The sequence below is a fragment of the Phragmites australis genome, chromosome 7, assembly GCF_958298935.1.
Source record: "Phragmites australis chromosome 7, lpPhrAust1.1, whole genome shotgun sequence".
Classification (NCBI taxonomy): domain Eukaryota; kingdom Viridiplantae; phylum Streptophyta; class Magnoliopsida; order Poales; family Poaceae; genus Phragmites; species Phragmites australis.
In genome coordinates, this window is record NC_084927.1 from 19,507,087 (window position 1) to 19,527,849 (window position 20,763).

Sequence of the window (20,763 nt, forward strand, 5' to 3'; positions counted from 1 at the left end):
CCCACTTCCGCAAGTCAGGAAGGAAAAGGAAGTGGAAAAAAACTGAGAGACCAAATCAAAGCAAATCTGTCCGCGACGCGGTGGTGGTGCCCCCCTTGTTCCCCCACACGCCGCCGCCGCCTGACTCCGGCGAATGGCGTCCCGCATCGCCTCGGGCCTCCTCCGGCGCCGCTCCGGCGCCGTAATGCCCCCTCCCTTTCTCTCCCTCTCCCTCTCCCTCTCCCGTGCGTGTATGGCCGCGAGGTTCCACGTGGCGGCTGGCTTTATGAAGCGAACGGACTAGGGTTAGGGTTTGCGAGGTTGTCCGATGCGATGGCCCCCCGGTAGATGGGCGTTTTATTTTCCCTCCCCTCTTCATGTTTTGCATGGGGTCTGCCATTTGGTTTGCATCTCGGATGGGGTCTGTGATTAGGCTTGGGGCACGGATGATGTTGAGCTGATGGATGGGGGACGCGGCCAGTCTGAAGGTGGGCGGTCTGATGATTGAGGGTCCGTTGGTTGCTGCGTCGTACGCTCTTCACCGCCTGATTTGATTAGGGAAAGTTGGGGACTTGCGGGGCGGTGTACTATTAGGGTTGCAAACGTCCTCCTTTGCTATTTCTGCCCATTCCACGCTAACCTATGTTTCGGAAGCTGTTCAGTGTAGCTTAGGGCCTTAGAATATGGTGTAGGAGCTCCAAATGGATGCAGAGTTAGTATGCTAGCTTCTAATTTCCCCATTTTGTGATGTTTCATGCTTTGTTAGTTGGTCACTAGTAGAATCTAAGGCAAAAACAGTGGGCCCTGAATAATTGCGCTAGGATCATCTCCTTTTGTCTAGTTGCTGCCGGCAAAGAGAGCCCTTTCTGTATTTAACAGGACATCTGTTTAGCGAACAACTAACAAATGCCACTTATTAGACAGTAGACTGGCTTCTGGTTATTCTTGGTTTATACTCGCATGTTAAATCTTTTAAGACCATACTGATTAAGTTGATGGTGTTGATGAAATGCGTTTTGTGCTTAAAACCTGAGTGCTTCCATTTGTTTTTTTCTGCTATAAGCTATACAGTCATAGCTGAGCATATTTTGGTGCACAGTTGACAAGACTTAGATCCTCAGTTGCAACGTCTCAATGGTGATAACGTGATAGTCAGAGGCAACCACATCATGTAGTGTTCCTGCAATATGTGGCCTTGTGTGTGATATGCCAACATAGGAATAGGATTGTATGCATAGTATTATGTAAAATGATGTGGCATACATGCCAATCAAGAAATAGATAAATTGATAAAGCTCACAGTTCACCATTTAAGACCTAAGTACATCATACTTAACAAAAAGAAAAGGATGGTGGTCAAACACACACCCAGGTCAGACAATCTTCTCAGACCTACCGCTTCAGTTCTGAAGGATTATTTTCTCTACCAATATTTTTCTTATTGCTGTTGGCCTATTGCATATTGTCTATCTAGTCTATCAATAAACTTTTTAAAAATAACCTGTAAGCTAGCCCAAGTTTTTCTGAAAATCTCTTTTAGTTATAAGAAATAAGAAAGGATAGCTCAGTGGTGCTGGAGAGGAGGAGTGGAGTGGGATCTTCTGCCTGCTGGCTGGTTCAGAAGGATGGAGACAGTGAGACTGGGAGATGGAAATAATAGCATTGCAAGGCCGCAAGTGGGGATGAATTCATATCCTTTAGCTTTAAGTCACTGCAGACCATAATTTGTCAATAAGAAACAAAACATGTCTGAAAGTATTTGCGTCAGCCACTAGTTCCAGCTGACACATGAAAAGTGTGGCAGCTGCTTTTGCATGGCCACTATTTAGAGCATTACCCAGTTGAAGTGGCGCTTATATAATATTCTAGCAAAGTCTACTTAGAACAGTGCTCAAGGCATTCCTTAATGAAAGCTTGAAAAGTGTCGCAATTGAAATGCTCCACTCCACTTATCCTATCTAAATTGCTATCACTGATTTATAGTTCATCCAGAAATAGTGTATCAACTCATCTTGGTTATAGTAGTCACATTGTTAGAATTTTCACATTTGTAGCAGTGCTGATATACAGGGTGTTTACGTCATTAGACATTTTTTTGCTGAGTATAAATAGCCATTGTTCCGTTACTCCTTTACATTTCATTTTCTCTTTCTCACCACTCTGATTTACTTGCAGGCACTAGGCCTCCTAAGGAGTTATACACACGTCAGAAACTACAGCAGTCAACTTTCAGGTTATTAGTTTGATAAGTCCCGTTTTGAGTATTGGTTGCAACTACAACTATTGACTTGAATACCTGTGTATTTTCTCCAGCTTTGATTCCAGTAGGTTCTCAATGCTCGAAGCTGACAAGGTAATTATTAGACTACATGCTTAGTTGTATGCTGTACAAACATATGGATGTCTTTATTGTCATCAGTTCAAATATTTTTACATTTTTTATCTTTTATACATGTATTCAATTGCTTCTAATTGAATATTGTAGAAGACGTAATTACATGCCGAATGCCTCTCCATACCAACTTTGGAGTAGGTCATTTGCATCAGACAATGGTAAGCCACAGCAGCCTTTTGAGGCAGATAGTGTTCTACAAATTTGCTCCTCATTATACGCTTATCAAATCTTGTGTTTGCTTCTATAGGAGACAAGGTTGAGGCTGTTGTGCCCTACATGGGTGAATCTGTAACTGATGGAACTCTTGCTAACTTCTTAAAGAGTATGATCTCTTTCCCTCTCCCTCTCCCTCAGTAATCTAGGTCATTCTATTCTGTCATTAACATATCTTCGATACAGAACCTGGTGACAGAGTTGAGGCTGATGAGCCCATAGCACAGATTGAAACTGATAAGGTATTGGTGCCTCACTTAAACACTTTAAACTCTATTATTGATATTTGTGGACCTTCATTTTTTGCGAATGGTCATAAAAAACATGATTTTTTCTCTGTACTTCAGGTTACTATAGATGTTTCAAGTCCTGAATCTGGTGTTATTGAAAAGGTGAATAATTTTGCTGCCCCTTTCTAGCTTCCAGTCTATTGTTTTTTTGCCATACTTCACCTTTACTGTAGCTATGGTATTATTGCTATTTTGCTGGCTGCTGTTGTTTTCAGTTCATTTCTAGTGAAGGCGATACAGTTACTCCAGGAACCAAAATTGCAATCATATCAAAGTCTGCTCAACCTGCTGAAACACATGTTGCTCCATCTGAGGAAGCAACTCCAAAAGAATCCTCACCACCAAGAGTCGAGGAGAAACCAAAAGTAGCAGACAAAGCACCAAAAGCAGAACCTCCCAAGATGCAAGCACCTAAGCCAACTACACCACCACCAAAAACTTCCCCTTCAGAACCACAGCTCCCTCCAAAAGAACGAGAGCGGCGGGTAAGGCCAATATTATCCAGTGACTTGCATCACACACTTTGGATTTTATTGAAGGGACATGCACATATTTTACCATGATATTGCAGGTGCCGATGCCAAGGCTCAGGAAGCGTATTGCAAACCGTTTGAAGGATTCTCAGAACACCTTTGCAATGCTGACCACATTTAATGAAGTTGACATGTAAGTGTTCTAAGTTGTACTTCCTATTCTTATGGAACATTAGTTCGCATCGTAACTGTTACAATAAATTCGTTATTAATCAATTTATATTTGTGCTTTCGTCTGCCATCATTCACAACTATTTAAAAATGGTGACATTTATCCCCTATCTAGCATATTGAACAATTTTTAGATGTGCCCAATATCCAAGCAGTTAAGAATATAGTCCGTTAGGGTACATGTCATGTATGACCACTTGTCCCTATCTATCGTACTCAAGGAGTTATAATACTTGCTTCAGCACCCTCTCAGTTAACAATAATATACTAACCCATGTTAGATGGCAATGTATGATTATTGAATATTCATGAATGCTAATAGAAATTAATCTCTTCCAGTAGCACTGGACAAAATAATCTAAACATTTGTTGTGAAATAATCGGTATATCAGTACAGGTTCAGCCTATTTGTTTTTTTTTTGACATGATTACACGTGGACTTTTATTTCATCTTTTGGCATGCCATTACCATTTCTCGGAGGCTGGATAGCTTTATTATTTATCTCTTCACTGTTATATTATGAGTTTTGATGCAGGACAAATTTGATGAAGCTTCGTTCTGATTATAAAGATGAATTTGTCACAAAGCATGGTGTAAAATTGGGTCTGATGTCTTGCTTTGTGAAGGTACCGGCCAATCTTATGTGTTGCCAAGCTATTGCTTGGTATTTTTACATGATTATGCTAATCTCATTTCCTTTGGCAGGCTACTGTTTCTGCACTTAAAAACCAGCCAATCGTCAATGCTGTCATTGATGGTGATGACATCATATACAGAGACTATGTTGATGTCAGCGTTGCTGTTGGCACTTCCAAGGTATCATCATACAGATGATTGGCACTCTTCTGACTGTCTTCCTATATTTATATTCACAATGTATCTCATTGTAATGTGAATCTCCATTTTTCAGGGCCTTGTGGTGCCTGTTATCCGAGATGCTGATACCATGAATTTTGCTGACATTGAGAAAGGAATAAACAGCCTTGCGAAGAAGGCGAATGAAGGGGCACTGTCAATTGATGACATGGCAGGAGGAACATTCACCATCTCCAATGGTGGTGTTTATGGAAGCCTTATCAGCACACCTATCATTAACCCCCCACAGGTACTGTTGCTCTGCTTTCACTAGTTGTGAACTTCTCTTCGACACATTGCGTACCAGGCAGATATTCATTTATCTGAAACAATATCTAAATGAATTGCAGTCAGCGATTCTTGGGATGCATTCCATTGTGCAACGCCCTGTGGTTGTGGATGGTGACATCCTTGCGAGGCCGATGATGTACCTCGCGCTGACGTATGACCACAGGCTGATCGATGGCAGAGAGGCTGTGTTCTTCCTGCGCCGCATCAAGGACGTGGTTGAAGACCCTAGGAGGTTGCTGCTTGACATATGAATTCACGTGCTGGCGCTGCCCTGCCAACTGTTTTGTGCTTATCTGAAAATAATACCACGCAAATTTTTGACTGAAAAGAATTGCTTCCTCAGAAAGATGAAATTTCAGCTGAGGATACCGTGAGGTTTTCTATAATTGCTCCAAGGTGGAGAGAGCTGGCCAGGGATCATCCCTGGTCCCTGCAGGCCTCAAAGAAGGCCGGAGATGCTTGCCCCTTTTAAAAAAAAGTGTTTTCTATAATTGTTGAAGAGAGCACCGAACTCACGCAAGGTCGTGTTTACCTTTTCGATCAGAGATACTCCATTTCGGGGTGTAGTTCCCGAACAGTCATGTTTGTTTATTCTTCCATGCAAGAGCGATAGATTCTGCTCCTCTCTTTTTGTGTTTACATTCTCGCCTCCAGCCAGCCAGTCTGCAACTTTCGGAGTCTTGGTTGTATTGCCGTTTAAGGTTTTAAGGTTAGGGTTTTGAGTGCTGTAAAATTGGTGCTCCTGTTGCGTTGTTTCATCCGATCCTAATCGAGTCTTGGAAGCCGGAATTCGTGCAAAAAAAAAAAAAAAGTAAGATGTGCTGGGTTTTAGCATCCGTTTGACATCAGGACAGGTGCAGCGTGTGCCTTCCCTTCCCCGTTTCCTACCCAGGATCACCCCTTACACCGGTGATGCTTTCTCGCTGGAATAAGACGAGTCAGGATCGACCTGACGGTTCTCACGCATTACATAGTATAAACTCACGCAAATTGATCCATGCCAATGTTTAACTACGATGGGTACCAAGCGTATCCCTCACAATTTCAGTGGCACGTGCATCATTAGCTCTTCTTCTTTGGCAGCAAACATGCAAATTCGAAACCCATCACGGCAAATGTACCGAAACCCCACAAAAAGAACCCCTTCTTTTTTTGTTCTCAGCTTTTCCTTGATCATCCCTTTTTTTTTCTCTCTTTTCAACTACACTTTTTTTGGGGGGGGGGGGGGGGGGGGATACGCTTCCCAGCTAATGAGAACATTGAGACAAAAAAAGGAAAAAAGTAATAAACAGCATAACACATCACATGCGATTACATAGACTAACAAGACAGATACTCCGTCACAAAATTTGCATTGACTGGGTCAGTTCGTATGCCCTATTAGTTTCATATGCACAACAGAAGTTTTGGACGAGAAACCTAGAGGGAGTTGAGTTTGGTGTTCAATGAGCTCATAACAGAATCCACATGAAGCTGCTTTCAGCAGGGGCTGCAAAATACAGAACTCACGTAGTATCAACTGCATTCAGCAAGATGCTAGCCCAAAATGAGGTGTACAAATTATCTAACACAACTCACAGTTTCTCGGAGCAGAAGAATGGACAATGATTCTCAAGATGTCAGCAAAATGGCCCGGTATATCTTTGAACTCCTTTTTCTTTAACCATTTTTCCTTTTATGGGTCTTACTCCAGGTGTTACACCATAATTAACTACCAGGGTTTCCAACAGTTCTTTCAATAACCTGAAGAAGGGTGCAGGACAAATTCAACTAGGTGCAGACTTGTGCAGCATTTAGAACACCATCAACTCTTCCAAATACCTCCAACCTGTGATAATAAGCACATTGGCATATCAATTTTTTTTTGGGAAGGGAAAACAATGTTGCAGCAGTTTCCATCCATCACAGTATCTTGTACAAGCGGGCAAATGAACATAGAAAAAATGAAGAGGGGATGGGGGTTTTGTTAGAAATTGGGATGGTAAACGGGAACAATCATATCGATAGCAAATAGCTTAATCAAATAAAATCAGTTTTGGCAGCTCATAGGCTAAAGCTCACAGATGATTGTGTTAGGCTGTTAGCATAAGTACATCAAACATCATGCATATAAAATTCGAATCATTAAGCATTGGAGGTAACATCTTTCAGCACACTAGCAGAAAGAAGACCATAATAACTATCAGAAATATAGCTCATTGAAGGTGAGCATGGATAGAAAGCCTTATGTCCTTAACTGTAGTACAGTCATAAAACTGGAAAAGGTGCAAACCAAGCAAATGTACAAGGGTAAACATTAACCAATACCCATATTTATTCCGATTTAAATAGAAGAAGTCTAGGCCATGGGAGATTGGTTCTAATCCAGTAGCCTTAGAGAAGCGATCACTGCGTACTAACCATTGGTATGCTTAAATAACTAAACCCCGTACTAGAATAATAATGAAAGATGCATACCACAGCGCTAATACAAGTGAAGATCATAGAGACTCAAAATGTAATTATTAACATAATTAACTTATGTGCGTGACAGAGGCAGTGGAAACTGTACAAGCTAAGCCTATCGTGTCCCCTCTGACAAGATTCACATATCAATCATTATATTCCAACTTATCAACCAATAAAGGTAATTTATGTCAGCTACTGGAAATAACTGTTAAGAGTTACAAATCAACTACCATCTCAATCGCATATAATGTAATTTATAGTGTTCCTTGTTACGCTAAGAAAATTCACTGCCAACCTATCTGTGATAAGCATCCCTACCTATGGAGCTCCACTGCTTGTTTCAGGCAATGAACACACTATTTCATGCCAGCTGCTGGATAAGAGCCTGCATACGAGGTGGTTTAGGGGGTGGGTGGGAGTTAAAATTCAAATTACTCTGGTTGCTATTCTACTGCCCAGGCTTCCATGCATACGCAGAACTCGGAAAGAGGAAACAGGCCAGTTCTAACCAAGAGTGAAACACTGCATACAACCAGAGTAACCAGTATTACTGCTACTCACAAGATCATGGCGTACTATGAGAGCGTCAGTGATTTCCTTTTCACACAAACTATTTGGCACGTAGGCAAGTGCTAAAAAACAATGCTGAAATCCTGCACATAACAAAGTGCTGATGACCTCTAACATACTCCCTCCAGTAAAAAAAAAAATTGGAATGTGTGGTCAGCTTTTTAAATTTGGTATCAATATCTTCATGAATATTTTTAGATTGGACATATGAAAATGAAAGCGGACATCTTGAAAAGTAATTTCACGATATTGTACTTTTACTAGGCTTTACTAATGTACGCAATAGAAGTTAGAACCAAAGTTGTGTTTTAGGGACGTGTCGACGTCCAAAAACATCACTCATTTGTGTAATTAGTAACAAATATAAATTTTAAAGATCTTAAGAAATATCGGTTATTTCCATATTCCATACCTCATTGTGGAAGGTCAGAATCTGAGACAACATTCCTTGTGGCACCATGTTCAGGAGAACACTCAACATTTGATGATAGAGAGGAACTAGAACATGAAGCTTTGGAAATTCCAACTGGAGAAGTCTTTGTTTGTTCCATAGTTGAGATGGATTTATTATGAGGATTGGCTGCCATACCAGATGTGGCAGTGGATGAGATTTTCCCAACCGGGCTAGGGGACTCAGATGACATGCTTTGAATATGGCCAGAGATACTGGAGGCCTTGGAAGGAATTGAACTTTTCTGAGGTCTAGAATGGTTATTCGAGCCAGGAGAGGCTGTCAACCACATAAATCGTAGTGTATGCCCTTTACAAGATTTACCACCAATAAATGCTTTCTCAGCTGATTGCCGTGTTGTGTAAGTCACACAAGCTGAGCAACTCAGAGAAGGTTTTAAGGTTGCATCATGGTTATGGGCTTCGGTATCTTCCAGAACAACAGACGAAAGCTCCCCAAATGATGAGAAATGATCTGCTAAGGTAGATTCCTGTAAATAAAAGTAGTAAAGGACATCAGAAATAAAACAAAACAGCTTGTAATGAAGCACATCAACCTTTGAGTGCAAGTAAAGATAATTTTAGTTCGCGTATGAAAAGATAAGTTCACTTATGCAAAAATAAAAAATAAAAAATAAAATCTTAATGTCATCAGTTGCACAGATGCAATACCGGGTGTTATCAGCTCCTCTTGCCACTAAATGAAAGACACAAGACTGCAACTTCTCAGTTCACCATAGTACACTAGTATTGTTAAAGCTTTTGTCATTATACATAGCAAAAGCCATTAACAGTTATGCACAAATGCATGCAAATCCTATAACCTAAGAATAAGATAGAAATAACCACCAATAGGGAATTCTATCTAGAGGAAATATCAGGTGCACAAGACTATATTGGTGAACATATGCACAAACTTAATCTCATCAGTCATCCCTTGGATCTAATCACTGCAGACCAAGTTGGAGCTGTGAGTTCCCCATCCCACTTATGTATCCCCATCCCACTTATGTAGTTTTTTCAATTAACCAAGTCAGATTGGGCCTAAGCCGGCCCAAGTGGAATGGGGGAACTCCACCTTCGACATGGACTGCTCAGATTATATCCAAAGGATGTGATTTGAGTTTGTGCATATGTTCACCAATATGATCTTGTGCACCTGATATTTCCTCTTCTATCTAATACATATTGAAGTAAATATTAAACACTTTCGTCTAACAATGCCAACTGTGATAGGTTTTAATAGTGAGAAGTATAAAATACAAATGATGATGCAGTTGAAGGGTGAGAATTTGAACTACCAAAAAGAACTATTCCAATATAGCAGTAGTGGAGCCATTAGATCCAGGAGTAGTACTACTAGCATGAAATAAAAAGGACCAGGCCAGCTCACATAAAGGTTACAGCACCGGATGATAAGATTCTTAATATAACACAGGATCTTGCAGACATCTATCAGAAGAAAAAAATGGCAATGGACAATATAGAAATGCAAGGGATAAATGGTATAAGTTGCTTTATTAAATTAATTTCGCAATGGTAAGGATGCCAGAAATTCAGCTAAGGAGTTCACATAGTAGGTGCTCATCTATCCAATGTACAGGCTTATCTTCAGTTTTGATTGAGAAAACAGTTAACTGCATTATAAAAGCTTATGACAATAGCATCATTTTATTGTTGTCTTCAGTATGTCAAGGAAAAGCAGGAGGCTGGATGGCAGACTTACATTTGCAATTTCAGGTGGCAAAGGTGGAAGAATTCTGAATGATGTGGTTCGATTGTCAAGCTTAAACCTATTCTGTGGAGGTGCTAACAGATGAATAGTCTGCTTCGTAGCTGCAGCTGATTTTTGTGTAGATGTCACAGCTTTTTGCGAGTGTGAAGCCAACTCTCCAGAACTTTTCTTTTCCAACTTACCAGCAATCTCCTGTGACCCTTCAGCCCTAACATTCATGGATCTTGCATCCGTTACTTTTGACGCATCATTAGAAACAACTTCTTTTCCACCAGCCTCTGCATGCTTAATTGAATTTGATGAACCTTTCTGCAAAATAGTTGTTTACTTATTAGAATCAGCAACAGAAACAGCTAAAATTGCAATTATCATAGGCAAAGTTTAGAATGAACAGTCAACCTGTTCACCTACTAGCAAAAAAAGGGTTCAGCTAACAACAAAATCATACAGTTATCAATAATGAATTCAAGCTACTATAGGGAAAATAGTAAGTACCTGTTTTGCAAGTTTCTCTAACTGGCGGCGGAACTCATCACGCTTCTGAGCTAAGATCTCCTGTTTTTTGCGAAGTTCTTCCAATAGTTCTAGACTTTCTTGCCTTTTTGGATCAGGGGGTATTGATTTTATACTATTTGCTGGCAGCATTTTAGGACCTGTGCTAGAACCCGACGGTTCAGCAGAAGATCCAGAACTGGCCCTTGGAGTTGTAGATTGAACATTTTCCTTGACTTTGTTGGGATAAGATGGCTGAGGGGCAGAATTGGCCAGCGTAGTAGACAACTGGGAAGAGTTTGCGGATATTCTACCCTCTCCCTCATCAGGAATCCTATCTCTGTTGGCCCACCATAGCTTTATAAAACGGTTGCCCATAACAGCATCCGGAGCTTTTAGGGCAGCTTCAGCCTCTTCTCTTTTTGAGAACTGGACAAAAGCTTTTTCACTGTTAGATGGAATATAGATATCTATTACTTGACCAAACTTCTGAAAATGCGAGAGAAGTTTCTCCCATCTGTTGCTTTCTTGGGGAATGCCATGTACATAAAGTGTACGGGATGCTTTGTGAGAAGCTCGATTGCTTTGCCGGCCCACATCTCCGTATATTCTCGAATTGGATTGGCCATTAGTATCCTTAGAAGCAGCAAACTTTACTTGGGTCGTGCTGGGAGCCATCTCATCATAATCACTTCTTTGGTTTCCAGTGGTATTTGTTAACGTAGTTTTAGCTGTGTTACCACCCACTGATTTTCTCTTTGGTGCTATTCGCCCCCAAACAGTAGACTTCGAACTCTGCAAGCCATCAGTTGCAAAAACCTGATTTGAATGCTCCCGCCCTGTTTCATAGCCTGAGGATTCAGCATTCCACACTCCAGCATCAGTATGTACAAAACCAGCACATGATGCTTCAGGTTGTTCATTGTTCCACAGAGGCTGATCAGGATCATATACATCAGCATCAGCAACAGCAACAGCAACAGCTGAAGCAGTGCTTCCATTTATCTTTAATGCATCACTTGCCACACCAGATTTGACATCTTTTGCAGGAACACCTTTACTGCCTCCTAGGCTTGATAAGTTAACAGAAGCAGTTCCTCCCTCATTTTGGATTCCCAGTCCTTGAGCATTTGGAACTGATACTGGAAGATTGAATTGAGATAGACTCTGCGAAGTGTTACAGAAATTTTATTAAACTCGATGTCTTCACCTCAGCACAACAGACTATCTAGTAGTACTTGACCAGAGGAACTTTGCCTCACATCATAGCATAACAACTTTACTCTTCTATATAAAAATGCTAACTCAAGTAAAATAACAAACAGAAAGTAAAATGCTACAGCAAAGAAAAAGGTCCAAGGCATGCTAAAGTTAATCACAGTAAGATTTAAAATCCACCAGGAGCTGGCGTTACTCAGTTCTGATTTGGGATAGAGTATTGTGAATAACGTCAATTGAAACTCAGATTAGCGATAACAGAACTCAGGGAACACCTTTCAAGGCTACAGTTATGTTGGCATGACATAGCCATGGCACTCTGACTAAAAAATTATGAAACAACTAACATAGATCCATAAAATATGTAAAGCTTGGAGTATCCTATTGGAAATTTATGACAGAACATGCCAAATAAGCAAAAGCATGGAGGATAGAATGCAGAAGACTATAAAGACCAGGAAATAGACAGACCTGCATATCATCAACAACAATTCTATTTACACCATGCTCCATGGGGCACATATCCCCTCTCAAGCAAAATCCACGCTCCTCAAAGTCTCTACAGCGTTGACGAGGCATGCTAAGATCAATTAAAGGAGATACTGCAGGCTGAATAGGCCGTTGCATTCCAAGTGGGTGCATTGGATCTAAAATCCCATGAGGCATTCCAGGCATAAATCCATATGGACCACTTGGCAATGCAGTGCCCATAAATAAGCTCGGATGTGCGGGTGGTCCTTGTGAGGCCATCTGGGATGCAAAATCAATCATATCAAATGTGTTAAATCTTGGATCATGCTGAGTCCAGGGTGCACCATTCCGTCCTCTTCCTCGTGTCATAGGAGGGCGAGCCGTGGCAGAAGCTGATGAATCAGCTCGGAAGGATTGGTTCACTCTAGGTGCCCAAGTGTGAGTTCCTGCTCCAGGACGCCTCTTGAATTTTGGTACAAAATCCTTCTGTGCTTCACCTTGAGAACCAGATCCGCCAAAAAGTTGTCCATTACCAGAAACCCTGCTCCTCTTTTTGAGAGGCATCCCTGGATGTTGCTCCTCTGTATTCTCGTCAAGTTGAGGTCTAGCCTCCCGTTTTCGGTGCTTGTGGTTACGGTCATCATCGTCATCACTAATTTCGAAGTCTTCAGTATCTGTAGCAGCTTCAGAATTTGTGGAATTATTTTCTTCCATTGGTGAAGGAACTTCTATTCTGTCAGCATCCAATGCTGGAGATGATGACTCTTTGAGCATCTTCAAGGTTACCAAGACAGCAGAAAGTTCGCAACTAGAATGCATTCATCATCTCGATCATCTTCGAAAAGCACTCAATGTAGATTCACTTCTATCGCTAATACATGACTACATGTGGCAGAAACACAGAATCAATGATGAGTGATAGAACACAAAATCATTATATGACAAGGATAACAAGGAGTTTGTAATATATCACGATGAATGGTAAAGAATTAAAGATAGGTCCCCAGATCAACAACAAAGTAGCAACACTAGAACATACCGCTCTTTTCCCATTAAAGCATAAATAGTACTAAAAGATGGCAGTTCAACTCAACTATCCAGATCCAACTTGAACTATTAGCGGGTTATGCTGAAGAAAAGCCCATTCCATGATTAAGGACAAGGTGAAACATATATATCAGGTCAGGTCTCGATGTTAATAGGTTATCTCATACTGCCTCCAGCAGCCACAAATAATTGCAATAGTGGCATGCATACTGTCGAACTTTCCTAATTTTGGTCAACAACATACTTGCAAATATCTAGATTGGCACCATGAAATAGCGATTAGATCTCTCATAAGCTTTTCCCTTTTATATATATATTATTTAGCTCTTAGAACATAAAAATATATGAGAAAAAAAGCACTGGTCGAGGTCACACCCTAGTGACTTCAATAGGCAAAATCACCAATACAGACTGCTATTAATCTAGAAATACCACATCTGAACTATTGGGCGACGACCGTGCATTTACTTGCAGATGATATAGATTATCTCACTCCCAAATCCCAGTTCCATCCATTCCCATATTGGTCAGAACAAACAATAAGCATATAATCATGCAGCCATGAAGCATAAAGTGATCCTCATTCGAACTCAACTACGGTTGCATGCCAGCGAAACAAAAACACACAAAAGGGTTAAACAGCCCGCTACCCCTACACACTTTTTGCAAAATGGTGGCAAATAAACCTCAATAAGGCTAACATGAAACTGGCACGCTCAAGTTAAACAGCTACCAACCTGCCATAGCTGAACAGCTCTCAACCAAATGAACCGATAAAAGATTTCCAATCTATACTCCTCAAAATGAAGCTCGATAAATGAATAGATAACTGCCCTAGACTTGTTCTTCACTATTGACCTCAAAATCCACTCTGAACTCCCGACCCAATTGTGCTAAGCAGACCGCACAACAACACCACGGAAATGGAGCTCGCCCGTACTCAAGGGGGGCAAGTTCCCTCTACCGACATGCCGCGCCCCCAACAGCCCCTTCAATCTGGGCCTCCCTGTCAACAGCGATGAGCTCTAGGGACCCCGAAAACCAAAACGACGCGCAAACCACGAGCCTCCTCCAGAGAAGGCAGCACCGCCGCAATCGCATCAGTACACAAAACACCGCAGGCGGCCGCCTCCCACCCTGGCTCCTCCCTACACGCGGATTCCGCGGCTAATCCAGGGCCGTGCGAGCAATCGGGGCGGGCCTCCCGTGGGCTGCTGGGCAAGTGGAACGGAGGCGCGGAACGGAATCGGGGGACTACCAGTCGAATCGGGATCGCCGTCCGAGGAGCAGCAAGCGGCGGCGACGGCGAGGCGGGGGAGGAGGGCGAGGTCGCGGGGGGGGGGGGGGGGGTCGCCGTCGGGGAGGTGAGGAGATGAGAAGGTTAAATGGCGAGGGGTAGTTTGGTCCTTTTTGCCTACGTATTGGGAAGCTAGGAAAGGCTAGGGTTCTTAGGGTGTGAATTTTAATGAACATTAGAAAGTAAATTGAGATAAAGAGATTAGAGAGTAAATTGAGACAAAGAGGTTAGAGAGTATAATTATTTGTATTTATTGATGAGAGAGTTTGCATATTTATATATGATGAATGAATATGATTAGAGAATATATCTATTAAGGAGACACTCATTCCTATAAGACACAACACTTGGTAATCGATCATATAATTATATCTAAAAGGTACTTATTCATAACACTCTTTCTTGATCAATTATTCCAGTTGTAAATTTCTTGTTACAAACTATTCTAAAAACCCTGTAGGAAAATGAGGAGAAAATAACATATTGTTATATTAATATGCCATTAAAACTCTTTAAAACCTAATAAAAATATAAGGAGAAAATAATATAACATATATTAATTATTGCTTAATTATAAGTTCATACGATAAACCTAGGTAGGAAAAACTTATTTTGGTGAACTTAGAGAACAATAATTATGATCTACGAAACCTCCGAAAATCACTTAGGAAAATATGAGGAATAATAGTGATATGCTGTTAAAACTCCTTTAAAACCCAGTGAGAAGATAAGGAAAAAATTGTACAATATATATTGATTATTGTCTCTTTGTAAACTCATATGAGAAAACCTTTAAAAGGAAAAACTCATAAGCGAGTTTAGATAACAATAGATATATTTTTGATACCTCATTGACAACCTCGAAAGAGAAATAAGAGATATGGCATATGATATTAGGACCCCGAACCCGGGTTTTCCTGTGCCTCCGGTTTCAATCCCTGGATCAAGTAGTTGATACGCACAGAATTCAATAGAATGATATCAAATACATATTTTGAATAAAACAAAGTAAAATAAATACCTGAAAAATGAAAAGATAGTCTGATGGACAAGAATCCACAGCACACCAGCCAGGCAAAAGAGCCTACAACACAACGGAGCGAAACAACGATGCAACCCAATGCCACAGGCAACTCGGGTGCGGACGTGACCTTAGACTTCTTCTCTTTAACTTCATCTGGGTTGAGGTTGATCTCCACCTCAACACTCTAAAAGCAACAAGACTAAGTACGGAAGGTACTCAACAAGTCATATACTACTTTAAGGGGTTGATAGATGCATAATGGATATTTCATAGATAAAACTTTACGGCATAGTTTTGAGCGTAAAGCATGTTTTATGCAAGTATCCAGGTATATTCTCTACTGTTAACATTTCGAAACAAGGTAACCTTGTAATAAAGCTTTCGAAACGGTTTAAAATAAGGTAACCTGGTAACAAAGTTTTTGAAATGGTTTAAAATAAGGTAACCTGGTATCAAAGCTTTTGAAACAGTTTAAATGCAGAAAATAATAACAAGTTATATCTGAGGGTTTTTGGTCTTGGAAGGGGCTATACCTCACTCCACAGTTCCTTTTATCACATCTGGTGTACCTCTAGTACCACACAGCTTCTGACGGATGGAGCCAGGAACCTCATCACATGGACATCTAGTCCACACAATCACTCATCAAGACGCATGCACCCGAAGTATATTCAAGCGTGACCATGCCCTTACATGTCCATGACCGTGGACACGGCTATTCGAATAGATTTACACTCTGCAGAGGTTATACACTGTACCCAGGCGATATGCTCATTTTCCAACCATTGCAAGCGGAGGAGCGAATCATACCGAGACACTTCAATCACTCTTCCTGCCCGGCTTTTCTACGTGATCCATCAAGTTCTTCATGTCTCGTATAGAGGGCAGACCCCCGATGATCGACTGGGGCGGAAACTCCTTTGCGCAGAACCTAAAGACACTTGGCTCAACGTTGCCTCTCAGGCCTCCTAATATCATGCCTAACCCAATCCGGTGAAAGAAAAGTTAAGTTCTACCCATTCAGGACGCATGGTTGTACGAGGGTGGCTAAGCATGACGGCGCAAGACTCGGGCCTTAAGCGGCCAGGGCATATATCTTCTGGCAATGGATACCACAGAGGTGGCTCAAGCCCACAGGAGCATCCTCATCCGAAGTACTACTCCACCTGCCCCCGCCAAACAGTTTTCACCTATTTTTACACATCACCCTCCACATCCCACATGATATCAAGGATTTCACAACCATCACAGAATTCACAACCACCAAGGATTCATGGTATATGAATTATCACTGATAACAGTAATCTTATCTCTGAGGAGAGGTGCTTTTAAAATCGATGTCTCCGGGGAAACGTATTCAATTCTAAGCATGCTAGATATTAATGCGTCGTCCATTGTTATTATAGTTAACATTAGGTAATCATATGGTGATATGTATACTGGATGATAATATTTATGACATGGCAAGTATTTAATAGGATTAACTATTGCAAGTGGTTTGTAAAAGCGCAATACATAGCACATGCGATAATAAGTCCGGTTTTAGTTGATCATGTAGATTAGTTGAAAACGTAGGTTCAATATGAACAAGGAAATAGGACTTGCTTTCCTGAAGGGTCAATTCACGATTGGTCTTGTCGTTCAAATCTCTCAGGTTCTTCTTCATCAGACCTCGCCTTCAGCTCTTTCCTCGCGCCCTAGCTTAGAACCTCGACTTCGAGCCTACGCAGAATAACAACGAAAAGCGCACACTGATTAAGCAAATGAACACCAGAATAAAACCAAATGAAACACCAAAGCGGGGAAGAGCGACCGAGGAAAAACAACGAACGCTAAACCTAGTGGAAGACGATCGGCAACTGTAAGCAATACGAAGCTAATACATAGAGAATAACAGGATGATCTAGCGAAGCTAGGCTAAGCTGTTAACCTAGTTATTTTATTAACCTAAGAGAAAGCCTAAATAAGCATGATCAATTGGGTGAGCGTTTATTAGTTTAACTGTCGAAAGACGACAGTTAGAGTTTCTACGTATATGTGAGTACACGTGTATAGACATGAATATATGAGTAATACTTACATTTATATGTATTTGAGCATGTATACATATATATGTAAGTATAACTCTAGGTGATTAAATGTACTTAAGTGTTTGAGATTAATATTCTAATATATAGCACTAAACAAAGTTTATCTAGTAATTAATCTTAATTACCTAGTGTTGTTTAATTTCCATACTAATTTAGCTATATACTATAGCTATGTTAAAAGCATGTATGTAATTAATTAATTAGGTTAATCTATTCTTTAAATATAATAAATTAATTATCAAAAGGTTATTCAATTAATTAATTAATAATGTTAAATTATTCTATCATACTCGAATGACATGTATTTATTTATTTAACCACTATACTAGTTAATCTTATTACCTTAATTAACCAACATTAAACAATAGCCTGAGCATGAAACAACAATCTACTCCAACTAAAATAAAAGCAATCTTTTAGTTTATTCTAAAAACCATTCTTTAATTAACATGATAATTAAACCTACACTTAAACTAGATTAATACAAGCGACTAATCTACGATTATAATCTAAACATGGTTATCAATTATCTAACTCGACTTTATTTATTAAAAGATAAAATCTAAATCTAGGTTAAAGCACTGTGACACAATTAAATACCGAGCAAGAAAATGAACGAACTCCAAAACTTACAAGATTTGGCATGGAGATAGATTATGATTTTAGAGGAATATCAGCTAAAGAATCATCAAAATTGGAGTTGAAACGGGTTATGGACGTTGGAAGATTTGCCGAAATTGGAAATATCTGGAAAAAGAAAGGAAGCACTATTTCACGGACTTGTTCTATGGATTGGAACCGGAGGGAGCTGTGAGTGTGGTGTATGGTGGACCAGATCTAATGGATTTGGTCCATGCTTGTGGCCTGCGGGGGAAGACTCGGTGGTCGATCCACTATGGACCGCGGTCGGTGGACATGGCCGGCCCAGCCATGGGGCCCACAAGGCAATGAGGGGGTGGCCTAAAGGGATAAGGCCAGCTGCCTTTGCCAGAGCATGCGGCTCAATGAGGGAGAGAGATGATGGTGTCAAAGTGAGGGGCGAGTGTCCGACTGGGGGAACCAGCGGTAGCGCCGGAGGGGAGGGGATGGAGCTTGCCAACGAGGAAGGTGGCGCCAGGATGGGGAGGACTCCGGCCGGTGGAGAGGGATGGCCAGGCGGCGCAAGAGCGCACGACCGGAGGGAGAGAGGGAGGTGGTTGGCCGGGGGGTGAAGGACATGGCTGGGGAAGAGGCCAGCCGGTGGAGGGAGTCCGGCGGCGGATCTCGCCAGCCGAGTGGGGCGGTCAGCATAGCGTGACGCGGCTGGGTGCGTGAGCCGGCTGTGCAAGCCAGCGACGCACATGGGTGGCGTGGTTGCACAGCGGCGGCTGGGGTCAGATGCACTCGAGGCGGGCCACGACGATGGTGCAGGTCGGCAGTGCAGCGCACGTGGATGCGCGCGGCGGGATGCAGAGCGCTGCGGCGAGGGGCGCACGGCGGCAGCGCGTGCGGCAGCAGCCGTGATAGCGCACACGCGGGGCGACGGGGCGGTCGACTGCGTTGGAGGATGTGCTAGCGCGATGCAGCGCGGTGAAGCACGCTGGGACGGCAGCGCGACGTGCATGGTTCGGGTGTGTGTGGCGACAGCGCGCACGGTGGCACGCTGGGGCTACCGCGGCAGCGGAAGTGCGGGTAGCGGACCAGCGGTGGCACGCACGGGGGGCGAAGGAGGCTAGAGCGAAGCTCGGCCTGGTGGCGCATGACGGCGCGGCACGGAAGGAGGAGCAGAGGGAGATGGGCTCACCTAGGATGGCCGGTGCTCACGGCAGCGGTGAAGCTCAGGTGGATGACTCTTCGGCAACGGCACGGTGCGACGGCAACACGTAGATCAACGCACCAGGGACGGTGGCACAACGACAGTATGCACGGAGGTAGCACAGATGTCGGGGCGTGCTCGGTGTCGTGGTCGTGTTTGCACACGGTGGCGAAGGGCGCACGACGGCAACGACCGTGTGCTGGTGTATGCTGGTGTGTATGCATGTGTGTGCGGCGTTGGTTCTTTTGCAGGGGCAGAGCTCGGTTGTGATGCCTGGCGTGAGGGGGGGGGGCAAAGGAGTAGAGGTGTGCTGCTGTTGTGTTTGTATGCCGTGTGTATGTATGACGTGGGGAGTGAGCCTTGCAGGTGAAGGAAGAGGAGAGGAGCAAGGAAAGTTGGTTGCCTACTGGGGGAAAGATCAGGGAGGAGTGGAAGAGCATGGGCTGCTGCTATGGTGTGAATGCAGAGGAGAGTTGCGACAGAAAAGATAAGGGAGGAGTAGAAGAGCATGGGTTGCTGCTCTGGTCGGTGATCATAGAGAGAGAGCAGAGAGAGATTAGAGAGATGAGAGAGCGGAGAGGAGAAACGATCTGAGAGTTGGAACATTCGAATGTTGATTCAATTGAATGTAATTGACTTAAAATAAATTTGTAATAATTCAAATTGAGTAATTTGAATTGGATCAGATTGGATGATTCAATTGAACAAATTGACTGGAGTCGGATTGGCGTAATTCAAATGAGTTTGAATTAGAAATTGAAATGACTTGAATTGAATTGGATTGGCAATTTGATCTGGATTTGAATTGGAAATGGATTTAGCAATTCAATTTGAATGATTTGATTTGAATTGAATTGTGTAAATCACTGAATGAATTGGATTCGAATTGGAGAGAGACTCAATTCGAGTAGAACAAAATTAAATAGAGATAATTCAATTGAATAATTGAATTATAGATTTTAGTTGGATTGGAAGATCGATTTTCACGAATTGATTTGGATTAGGAAATTACCGAAAGGAACTAGAACGTATTCGAATTTGAGAGACATTCAAATTTGAGTCGCCACACAAAGAACCATTAAACCAAACTGCATATGATCAATTTAATGCATGGATTGATTTAGAAAGTAATTTGGTGCTCTATGGAATACTTAGCCAAAATAATATATTTGAATACACACATACAAGTATATACACATTCAAATATATATTTCCTCGATTTTATACTGATTTAATAATTAGAAATTTTTTTAATTTGGAGTGAATTTTGCTATATTTTTATATGCTAAAACTCAAGGTGTTACAATTCTACCCCACTTAAAGTGAATCTCGACTCTGAGATTCGGATGTTTTTTTTAAGAATAGATCAGAGAAATACTATCTTCTATCGGATCTTCT

General features: G+C 41.8%; 2 protein-coding genes across 4 annotated transcripts; one reads left to right on the forward strand and one right to left on the reverse strand.

Annotated features, from left to right (window-relative positions):
- Positions 1 to 5,351, forward strand: LOC133924108 (dihydrolipoyllysine-residue succinyltransferase component of 2-oxoglutarate dehydrogenase complex 2, mitochondrial-like). Its single transcript, XM_062369492.1, has 13 exons — positions 1 to 181; positions 2,155 to 2,212; positions 2,293 to 2,332; positions 2,465 to 2,532; positions 2,622 to 2,696; positions 2,774 to 2,829; positions 2,935 to 2,979; positions 3,093 to 3,362; positions 3,449 to 3,543; positions 4,118 to 4,208; positions 4,288 to 4,398; positions 4,493 to 4,687; positions 4,788 to 5,351. Exons 1-13 carry the CDS (start codon positions 134 to 136, stop codon positions 4,977 to 4,979), a joined length of 1,344 nt encoding a protein of 447 aa, XP_062225476.1. The 5' UTR covers positions 1 to 133; the 3' UTR covers positions 4,980 to 5,351.
- Positions 5,352 to 6,039: 688 nt separating this feature from the next.
- Positions 6,040 to 14,566, reverse strand: LOC133924109 (zinc finger CCCH domain-containing protein 27-like). Of its 3 annotated transcripts, XR_009910763.1 has the most exons (7): positions 13,897 to 14,499; positions 12,113 to 12,994; positions 10,427 to 11,590; positions 9,923 to 10,240; positions 8,159 to 8,687; positions 6,307 to 6,556; positions 6,040 to 6,217 (listed from the first exon to the last, which is right to left on the reverse strand). XR_009910763.1 is itself a non-coding variant. In XM_062369494.1 (6 exons), the coding sequence occupies exons 2-5, from the start codon at positions 12,929 to 12,931 to the stop codon at positions 8,160 to 8,162; spliced, it is 2,829 nt and encodes a 942-aa protein (XP_062225478.1). In that variant the 5' UTR covers positions 12,932 to 12,994; positions 14,418 to 14,566; the 3' UTR covers positions 6,040 to 6,556; position 8,159. The 3 variants fall into 3 exon arrangements, 2 of the variants coding, with proteins under 2 accessions (XP_062225478.1, XP_062225477.1); XM_062369494.1 differs by having other exon boundaries at positions 6,040 to 6,556; positions 14,418 to 14,566; XM_062369493.1 differs by having other exon boundaries at positions 6,040 to 6,556; positions 13,897 to 14,506.
- Positions 14,567 to 20,763: the final 6,197 nt, after the last annotated feature.